At 44.8% G+C, this 10,741-nt stretch overlaps 1 protein-coding gene across 1 annotated transcript in view; it reads right to left on the reverse strand.

Annotated features, from left to right (window-relative positions):
• The window catches only part of NET1 (neuroepithelial cell transforming 1), a 51,324-nt gene that overhangs the window by 565 nt on the left and 40,018 nt on the right, over positions 1 to 10,741 (reverse strand). The window contains exons 4-12 of the mRNA XM_029955194.1: positions 4,913 to 5,020; positions 4,325 to 4,492; positions 3,869 to 3,931; positions 3,490 to 3,586; positions 3,277 to 3,353; positions 2,341 to 2,598; positions 1,748 to 1,918; positions 475 to 661; positions 3 to 178 (exon numbers count right to left, since the gene is read on the reverse strand). Of these exons, the coding sequence (XP_029811054.1) occupies positions 3 to 178; positions 475 to 661; positions 1,748 to 1,918; positions 2,341 to 2,598; positions 3,277 to 3,353; positions 3,490 to 3,586; positions 3,869 to 3,931; positions 4,325 to 4,492; positions 4,913 to 5,020 (1,305 nt within the window). The remainder of the gene's footprint in view (positions 1 to 2; positions 179 to 474; positions 662 to 1,747; positions 1,919 to 2,340; positions 2,599 to 3,276; positions 3,354 to 3,489; positions 3,587 to 3,868; positions 3,932 to 4,324; positions 4,493 to 4,912; positions 5,021 to 10,741) is intronic.

The following is a 10,741-nucleotide window of genomic DNA, read 5'->3' on the forward strand; positions in this document are numbered from 1 at the left end:
ACGTTCTCCTCCCCCTCGGCGGGCGGCCGGCAGGGGGCGACGGCGGGCGGCCGGAAGGGCGCGACGGCGCTGCGGATGCAGTTGAACCACTGCTGCTTGTGGAACACGTCGTTGGCCTGCAGGGTGTGGGACTGGCCTGGACACGGGTCTTGGGAGCGAACTCGGAAGATGTTTTTAGCTGGAAGAATAAAGAACGTAAACAAGACTTTTAACAAGTAGATTGGAAATAAAGTCATCACACAGTCTTCACACGGGTGCTGGGAGTTGTGTCACACGCGCACGCGGCGGCTCGGATGTGTCCGCAGGGGTGGGAGCAGCACGGCGCCTCACTCAGTGGGCGCAACAGGTGCAGGAAAGGGAATCGGTCATTTCAGAGGTTTCGTGCGGGGACAGAACTCTTAAGAGATTCAACCTCCGTTCTCGTGGGCTCTGAGTTTCTGTGGACTTAGGCTGCTTCCAAGGCTGCGTCCATACCTTTGTCTGAGTTGCCGAAAGCCCCTCGGAAGGAGCCTCCCATGCGCACGTCTCCGTCCTGCAGGTCTTCCAGGACCAGCTCTTGGACAGGGATCGGCTGCCGATAAACCTGGTAAAAGTGACGCTCATTCCGTGTAACAGGCCGAGTCAAAACCAAGATGTCTTGAAACAGGAATATGTGAAGTTTCTGGAGAAACAAGAAACAAATACTTCCTCAATGTGGAACTTGGCGATTGTAAGTGCTTGAAATCCACCATTATAATGTCTTGCATCAATATTATTAACTTTGTCAAATTTATTTACTATCACCGCCTACAAATGACGTCATAAAGACAGTGATGTCAAGGCTCGGCACGTCCTGCACGGAGAGCCGCTCTGACCTCCGACCGCGGAGCGACTGCCACGCAGCACACAGACAGTGCACGCAGCAGGGACAGGACCGGAAGGCCCAGCACCGGACTGCGCTCCTGACACGGTAAGGGTAAATGCGGGCCGCGGCGAAGGTCAACGGTTCTCTCTCGTCCCGCACACAGGGAAGCCTGCACAGAACAACTGGGCCTCATGACAGAAATCAGAGTTTGGGTTTCAACTTTTTCTAAAAAGAACCTAAACTTTTAAATTGGGAGTTCTCGGGGTGGGGTGGATGGGGGGACACAGGGGGCGGGAATTAAGGAGGGCACCTGCGATGAGCACCAGGTGCTGCAAGGAGTGTGGACTCCTGAACCGTGTACCTGAGACCAGCATACGCTGCCTGCTAACTCCTGGGACTAAAATAAAACCTGAAAAGATTGTGGCTTCTTTCTGAAAAGCACATAATGAAACCAAAGCACCATCGCATGCTTATACTTCGTTCTGCAGGCACTTTTAGAATTAATATTTGAAAAATAAGTTTGCTTTCATTCCATCTGCTGTGGGAATGGGTTCAGTAGTGCTAAAAGTCACTTCCATCACTGTAGAGTCTTCAAAACTTTTCCTGAAGGACATGCTTTTTTATTAGGAAACTGGCAATTTATTCGCAAAGGAACCCCTGGCCGAACAGGCTGATTTACACTTCAACACGGAAGAATCAACTACTAACCATTTACTTGACGCCACCCTGTCACCACTGCAACCAAGGTTCACACAGCTGTTACCGTAAAATAAAAACCAGTGGCCCTTCCGTGTGTGATGCCTTTATCTTACAAACCCACTTCATAATTTACGCAGAAGAAACGAAACCCGGGGGGAAGATAAAGGCAAGAGCCCCCCGGTGTCAGTGTGCAAACACACTCACATGCCCACTTTTATTCTTCAGCTCCCCGTGGCACAGCAGCGCCCTGCTCGCTTCGATCCTGGGGTCCTTCTGCTTCTCGTCCAGGTACTCCAGCTTCTCGAGGTAGTAGCGGCACTCCGACTCGCCCTTCTTCAGGTTGATGTCGGACAGGACCCCTTGTATTATCAGTGTCTACAGGTTGGCAAGACATCAGTGAGACATTGTCAGCACATTAACTCTGTTTTCACACAGGGCTGGAATGTTATAGGAGAGGCTGAAGCTTGATGGAACCCTAGAAATCAGATCATTCACTCAGTCCTTTCATTTTACAGACGGAAAAATAGCCTCAGCCAAAGTGGGTGACTTGCCCAAAGTCACCAGGTGGCTAGTGGGAGAGCTCAGGTCTCAGAATCCAGTCTTTGAATTGAAATATAAATCTAAAATGTGTTACGTCTCTTTATAGCTCAGTGCACTAACGTCCTGGGGGCCTAAAACAGCTGAATGTCTCAGCGTGCGGCCACACGCACAGAGTGGGAGAGCGTCCCCGTGTACCTGCTGTCTCAGGCAAGCTAATACATCACCTGGAAAAACATGGACTCTTTTACTGGACTTACAGCTTCCTCCAGGAGCTGAACATCAGGGTGGTCTTTTGGAGTGTGTCTCAGAATTTCTTTTAATAGCAAAGGGTACTTGACCAGGCGACTTCGAGGAATATCTAGGAAGCTCCACAGATCTAGTTTTCGACTGAAGGGAGACTCAAGACACCGCTGGAGGAAGTCCTGCACTCTTGGATCCTGTTTCTTTTGATCCAGAAGAGCTTTGGCCGCCAGCTGGTTACTACAGTAGCCTTTGTAGGCATTCAAGCCCGGCAACTGATGAGCAGGAAGAGAGAACACAGCGCAGTAAGTTCCTGTTATGACTTAGCCCTTAGGAAGCCTGTGAAAATAAGCACAAACTCCCACTAACTCGTGCCGGTCCCAGGAGGCTGCGAAGCCCTCCCCGTGGACGCTGACGGGAGCAGGACGGGGTCCTGGGCCGGCATCAGAGTGTCCTTTCCTGCTTCCCTAGAACTCGGCTAAATCCAGCCAAAGACGCAGGACCTCTACCTTCTCCCTGCCTCAGCGGACGCTCGTCTTCTACATCCCCAGGGCTCCCGAGTGTCTCTTGACCACGGTCACCACCAACACTGAGGCTGCTCGTGCTCCCGACTACTCTCTCACTAGACTGTCAGTGTAGAGACGCCGCTGCTCACTGCAGCCCCGGGCCCCCCACAACAGCACCTGCCACTTGGCAGGCACGCCAATGCCAATCGAAACAACTAATGTGGGAATTGTGTCCAAAGAGGATATTTTTAAAATAAAACCGTATCAGTCATGAAGTATCTTTTTAAGCAAAGACTGTTAACTTCTTACAGCTACATAACTTTGTTCAGTTTTAACGCCTTGTCTGTTTCCAGAATTCACCTGGCGGACCCAGTGGTCTGGGGCTCGCCACAGAGGATGGGCCGGCACACACGGGAAAACTATCAGTGTGAGCAACTCACTACGCACCCAGTTCACCAGAATGTGACCAATCTGCCCCACTGTTCCACCAGGTTTCGTTGCTTCTGCTATTCTTGCCAACAGATCTGAAGTGCAAAAGGCAGAAATACCAATAATTAATTTATTTAAAAAATAATTCCGCATTAAATTAGAAGTTTAGGTTCAAAATAACTTGTGCTGATGGTGTTCAGCACCATCTGAAAATTAAATGGCGCATCCTACCTTCATGGAGAGGTATGTAAGCGTCCAAATCACCAAATATCTGGGTGAGCTCCTCTTCTGACATAATAGACAGCTTTAACATGGGGTCATGGTAGGCCTATCAGAGGAAGAAAAGTGGGTCACGCCAAGCGATCAAGCAAATAAAACATGACGAGAGCCCCCCTTGCACACCAGCATGACTAACTACGTGAAAGCTAGCGTGGATTCCGCTTGTTACACATAAGGGCAGCCAAAGTACACGTTAATACTCAAACAGGCCCCTTTACTGATACTCATACCTGAAGAGATTTGAAACTATATAAGAAGGTTTTATCCTTTATAATTTGTTAAATAAAAAAATTTTTAAGCTAGAGCACATGATAAAAAGTTATTGACTGACCTTTCTTGCAAGCTTGAGATCCTCGATTAAATCCTGTTCACCCCGGGACATTTCATATATTGCCTAAAAAAAAAATCCAGCAAACACTGTAGGTCATTCCTTCCTTTGAGAAAGGAAAATTACATACAGTTGATACTTATCATTCATGATTTAACTGACGTTATGAACAGCACTTTATAAAGCGACTCTGTCCGAAAACCAGAATTCAGAACGGAATGTCCGTACGAGGCTGCCACCAGCTTTGGACGCTGACGCCACAAGGGCCGACTCACGTGACCGCCCCCATCCCAGTGCTGCTCGGCATGTGTTATCAATTACCACTCAAATACGACAGTGCAAGCTCATTTTGGCTCAGGCATTAGTTCGCTTTTCCGACAAAACCACACGTTTAAAAAACAAAGACGATGTTTTGGTATGAGCCAATACATGTGGCTTTGCTGCCGAATGCCAGCTCACCTCCTGACGTCTGATCTCTTTGGAACTTAAAGACTCCTTCGTGCTGACGTCCAGCATCTCGGACCACAGCGCACTGCTTCTCCTTTTGGAAGGTGTGGGGACTGTTGATCTGCTCGATGGCTTCTGGGCAGAAGCCGGGGATCTGCTGTCACCACGATGGGTAAAGGACTTAAAATTAAAAAAAAAAAAAAAAAAAAAGATGTGAACAAAAGAGAAGATTTAAAGGAGATAGTAATTATTCTCTTTCTTCCTTAAAAAAAAATAGAAAGACAAATTAAAAACAAAGTTCTGAGATTTCTCAATGCATAAAACAATCATTTGTCCAAGCTTCAATCTATCATTGTAAAATATTATCAGTTAAAATCACCTTTTGGGGATAAAAACTATTGAAGACTCTGATTTGATATAAGATGTAACTTAATACAATGGGGTTATATAAATACTGCTGTGGTAAAAATACTCCTTATCAGCACATTAAAAAAGTATGTTTAAATATAATAGTGCAAAACTGTTTGCACAACTCAAAGGAAAGCACAAATTGGGCTTCTCTGCAAAGCCCCTTCCTACATAGCTCGCCCCCCAGCTTACCTGGACTGTCTGACCAAAGCGCCGGACCGCCCCATTTCTTACAGGGGAGATCAAGTTTGCCAAGGATGTGACCCGAGCCAGAGGACGAACTCTTTTATTGCTTGGCTCCTGCAAAAACAAAAACAGGTTATGCTAAGTGTGTGTTCAGGTGTAATGGCTTCCAACAAGTTTGGACAGAATTGAACACTCTCAAAAAAACCAGTATTTGTACATTAAACAACGCGGAATATGGAACTCTGGAAATGAATGTTGTCCTTTTTTTAAAGTTTACAATTTTATTTTAGAGAGTGTGAGATACCATGCGTGCGTGTGCGCAGGGGAAGGGGCAGAGGGAGAGAGAGCCTCAAGCAGACCTCATACTCAGCACAGAGCTCGATGCGGCGCTCAATCCCAGGACTCTGGGGTCAAGACCTGAGCCGAAATCAAGAGTTGGACACTCAGCTGGCTGAGCCACCCAGGTGCACCCTGAATGCTGTCCTTTATTGTTAAAATGCTGAGAACACTACTAAGTAACAGTAAATTATTAAAAAAACAATGGTATGAGAAAGGCCAGTTGGATATCACTTTGAGAAAAGAACAAATTTTATCACTGACAAAAGAAAAACTAAAATGAAAACAAAGAAATCAGATTCCAGAATCCCATAGTTTTTTAGTTTAATATAGAGTCACTTTAAAGAAGTACCGGATTATTATGAAAAATTTCAAACATACACAAAAGTGAAAAACAGCCTAGTGGATCCCACGTACTTATTCCTCAGCTTCGACAGTTTTCAGTGTAAGAATTTTTTTTCATCTATTTTAAAGCAAATCCCAGACACAGTATCATTTCATTCTTAAATACTTCAGTTAGAGAACAGCTTCCAAATGAACATCTCAGCCCTGGAATGGGTCAGCTCTGAAGGCAGAGTGTCCCTGTCACCGGAGGCATTCAGGCAGAGGTGGGACAGTGGTTTGGAGAGCACTCGGGCTCTGGAATCAGGCGGACTGGGCCTAAATCCTGCTCTGGCACTTGCCAGGGAATATCTTGGGCCTCAGTTTTCTTATCTGTAAAACGGGGTTCATGTTAGACCTTCTCTCCTAGAATTGTTAAGAAGATTAAATAAATTTATGTTTAAATGGCTTGAACAAGGGCTGGAACACATTAAATTTTTGTTATTACTAACATCCTGAGAAATATTTCCACTTTGTACACAAATACTGGGATTTTGGAATAATTAGGTTCTCTCTCAAATATTTATTAACTTAAAGGAAAAATATATACAATTTCAGCAGAAATAGCTTTTGTATTGTTTTTAATAGCTCAGCAAATACCGCTTGATATTCAAGCATCTCCAAACTTTACAAATTGCATTATTCTCATTTTCCTGCTAGGAAAATGGAGGCATACCATTAGGTGACTCACACAGCTACTGAAATAACCCTCAGACCACCCCACAGGTCTAGCTTTTACATATCCGAGGGGTATAATTACTTATTTGTACTTGGTGCTTTTGACAACTGTGGCACACTCGACAAAATAACTCTGATGACAGTTCAGAGGACATACAATTAAATATTAACTTGAAAATAAAGAAAAATAAAGATAACACTTAAAAATTAGCATTTAAAAAGGATAGATGGAACATTCTTTCTAGAAATTCTTTCATATGACTAAAGTCATATAAAAAAAAGGAAGGGGTAAGAAAATGGAGTAAAAATAAATCCCCTTTGTATGACTGAAGAACAAAATGGCAGAAAGAGTTGAAATTCTCGGGAGAGAAGCTTCAGTGATTAGGATACTCAGTGAGGCGATGAGACCGGCCCGCTCCCGCACACTGTCCCAGAAGGGAGTGTGGCCTCCTGAGGGAGTTGTAGAGGGACCCTCCCCCACCAGAATAACCAATCCTAAAGTAAAACTGTGAATATAAAACCACTCACGTGCAAATGGTAAATGAACTAAAAAAGAAACCTCGAGATACGCAGTAAAGTGACAGACACACTGTGTGGCCAAGGACACGTGCGAACGCCTTCGCCACGCGCATCTGTGCAGGACGCGAGTGACACACGCGCAGGCAGAGGGTCCGTGGGGCATTCCTTTCTGGTTAGTAAGGACGCACAAAGAGCCTTCTGTCTGAATAGAGATATAATTACCTCCTCACCGAGGAAGACGGGCCAGCGTTAACTAGAGACAAAGCAGCTGTCAGAAAGTTCTGTTCCTTCTTGGAAACAGAGGTCAATTCCTCTTCCCTGTTTAAAGCATAACAAAGTTGACGTCCTACTAAGTCACAAAATATTTAATTTCAATCTAAAACGTCTTTGGAAAGGTGCTCTTCCCAAAGAATTTGATAAGAAAAGTGACTTTGGATGGGAGGAAAAGATTTCTGATATCTATTTTATTAAACAAAATCAAGGCAATGATAAAACATCCTCATCTTTATAGGATCAGTTACTGTTCAACTGCTAATTTCAGTTTAAACTACAGAATCTAGATGTGGATAATTAAATGTAACTATATCTAAAGCATCCTTCTGAGCCCGATGCAGACATTGTATATTTGGTCTACGCAGGGCAGCGGTTATGCACGCGGCGGGTAAGTGCGTCCTGCAGCCGTCCCTCCGGAACGAGTCCGCACATCTATAATGTGCTGGCAGGAGCGCGGGGCGAGCTCAGTCACCGAGCAGGAGACCCCGAGTGTCCCGGTAAGTAAGTAAGTAAGTAAGGGAGTAAGTACCGCAGGCGCCGCATCAGGAGACATTGGGGGGGGGGGACACCTCTGTGCTTTTCACACACGTTTCCGGGGATCCAAAAGTGAAGGCCTTACTGCCTTATTAAAAGCACACAGATGATAACACAACACAAACTTTTAACGTAAACATTTCAAGAGCATGAAAACTTAATAACTTACAAAGTGCAGCTGGAATGTAAAGCCGTAACGCTGCGTACGGCACCTCTGGTTCTAGGGCACACATACGTATTTGAGGAAAACATCACACAGAAAACTTCTGTGGGAAAGTGACAGGGATTAGACCTTCCTCTACTGTGTTGCAGGGTCCCCCCTGAAACACAGGTTAGGGTTTGGCCTAAGTGAGCTATGGCCAAAAGGACTTTTTCTCCAGCGGTCCAAACTATTCTAATGGTCTCGGTTTGGTCATTAAGAACCTAAACATGTGCACGATCACAAAACCCTGTCAAAGACCGAGTTTGTGGAGAGCCGCTGTCCCGGCCCCGCGCCCGCTCTGCACCCACAGGCAGCAGGTCCGCGTTCGAGGCCCAGGGGGAGGGCGGAGGCGGCTACCTCCCTCACCACCGCTCCGAGTCGGGCTTACACGACGCTTTCCGGCTGCTGTTACTTTGTTCTGGAGGGCTGTCAACAGTGCTACGGTGAGGACAAAAAGCTCAAAGAACGAGTGCAGACGGCAAACGTTCACTCCCCTCAAAAGACAAGCTGAAAATCTACACGAATAAACGGGAATACCAACCAGTTTTACACACTCAAGAGCTTCCTACTGGAGCCAACCTTTCACCAGGGCCAAAGTTCACGGAGAAGGAAAAACACCTCAATACCCTGTACCATAAATTTATGTTGTTTATTTAGGTTAAGTTTTAACCAGACTGTCTAGTTTAGCCAGGCAATCACATGCGTTATTTTAGAATATCTACTTACACTGAGTTTTTCATCAATTTATTTTACTAACCCAGGTGCAAACAGAAAATTGTTAAGATGGATTTAAAGTCTTTTACTGGGATGTACCTTGCAAATAAAAGCAAAAGGACAGGAAAAAATCTGTTGTGAACTCAGGTTTCAGGGTTTTTTTTTTGTAAAAAGGTTTTTTTCTACTAATGATGTCACCAAAAAGGATAGGACAGGAGGGTCTCTTCCCCAGTCAACCAAATTAAGGTACTTAAAAAAAACCAACAAAAACAGCACAGTATGGGGTGCCTGGCTGGCTCGCTCTATAGAGCACGTGACTCTTGATCTTGGGGTTGTGAGTTCCAGCCCCACACTAGGTGTAGAATTTACTTAAAAAAAAAAAAATCATAGTTAAAAAGAAAAAAAACCAGTATAAATCTGTATATATACTGTATATATATGTATATATACTGGTGTAATGGATGATTAATCTTCTCTTCTATTTGGCAAGAACTTTGAAATAAGGAAAACAAAAAGAAGAAATTACTTATAAAAAGACAAAAGGTTATAATCACATAGGATTTCTTCCCTTTCTACTTAGTAATAGAAATAGTCAAATTTAATCAGTTATTTAAGGCTCTTATTGCTAGTGCTAAAAACCTGCCAACATTCCTGGTGTTTTTAATCTCTGGAATAAAGGTGTGCCAGTAACATGGCCAGTGTCTGATACCAAACAAAAAAGACTAGTTCTTGAAGGTCCAAAATGTGATCGGTTTCAGTATTTACACTGATGACCACACAGGACTTGCTCTACAAAGGAAATGCTTACACATTTTGAGAAAACTGAAACATAAAGGCGAAAACCAAACAACCACAACCAACACCAGAGCTACAGGACACCAAACGAGAGCACAGCCCCTCAAGTGGGCAGCGACTGTAACCACCAGAAGGTGTGTGTATGTAGGACACGCAGCTCTGCGGAGGTAGACAATAAGCTGCGCATGTGTAGAATGTGTCATCAGGCAAGTTTTGATATAAGCACGTAGCCGAAACCCTATCACAACTGGGATAAGAAGGGGACAGTCAACTGGGGCTGCGCTTCGGGGCGCCCCCTCTCTGTAAAGCCAGCTTTCCTACTCTTCTTACTTCGTGATCTTATCTTATACTGTAGTAAACTTTTGCCTGCTGCTCATTTAAAAAAAAAAAAGCATACAGTTAACTGAATACAGGAACACTATTTCTTTTTCTTTCCTTTTTTTAAGTAGGCTCCACACCCAGTATGGAGGCCAAAGCCGGGCCTTGAACTCATCACCCTGAGATCAAGACCTGAGCTGAGATCAAGACTCCGACCGCCGACGGACGGAGCCATCCAGGTGCCCCCGGGAACACTATTTCTATCACATAAGTAGTAACACAGTATATACCCTAGAGTAAGCACTATAAATAGAATAGCCATGTTATATTAAGTCAGTTGTCAAAATTAAGTAAAATGGCACAAAGATCATGACTGACTTTGATAAATGTTCACAAAAGCTTTTAAAAACCACAATAACTTTCGACGATTAAAGCAGAGGGGAGAAGTACCTAAGTAATGATTCAATGGTCTAAATATTTTTACATACTTTCCTTTCCAAAAAAAATCTGCACACAACAAATTAGATGCGGAAAGAAAAATAAAAATAAGCACTAGGTCTGATAGTATTTTAGTTGCCATTTGCTCCCGGGCGTGAACTTGCAAGCTAAGGGATTCTTTCCTCTGACTCCATAAAGCAGTTCCTCAGACTAGGTAATCTAAGGGCAGGCTAAAAGAACAATGTGTTAAGCATCGGAAACGCGACCAATTTAACCAAATTCAGCAGCATGCACACTTTCTGTACAAGTTTGTGTACACTCCACCTATCCACACAGCAGCTTCTAACCTGAACCACAGAGCCAGACACATTTCACACTCGCATAAAAATCAGTCACATACTTCAAGACTCAGACCAAAAAGTGTAAAATTACACCGTTAAAAGTCTTACAAGTTCCGTGGAGTCAGCAAAGACTCCTCTCCTCTTACCTCCTGTTCTCTGAAGGACTGGTTGTTAACGTCCAGGACTCGGAGAGTCCTCTTAATGGGCAGCTGGCCTCCGACCTCGTCGGGAGCCCCCATGCCTCCCGGCGCCGGCGCGGCGCGCGAGCCCTACTCGGAGCGCGGCCCCCGCCCGCCGGCTCGTCCT

This window comes from Suricata suricatta, chromosome 10 (assembly GCF_006229205.1).
Source record: "Suricata suricatta isolate VVHF042 chromosome 10, meerkat_22Aug2017_6uvM2_HiC, whole genome shotgun sequence".
NCBI classification, from domain to species: domain Eukaryota; kingdom Metazoa; phylum Chordata; class Mammalia; order Carnivora; family Herpestidae; genus Suricata; species Suricata suricatta.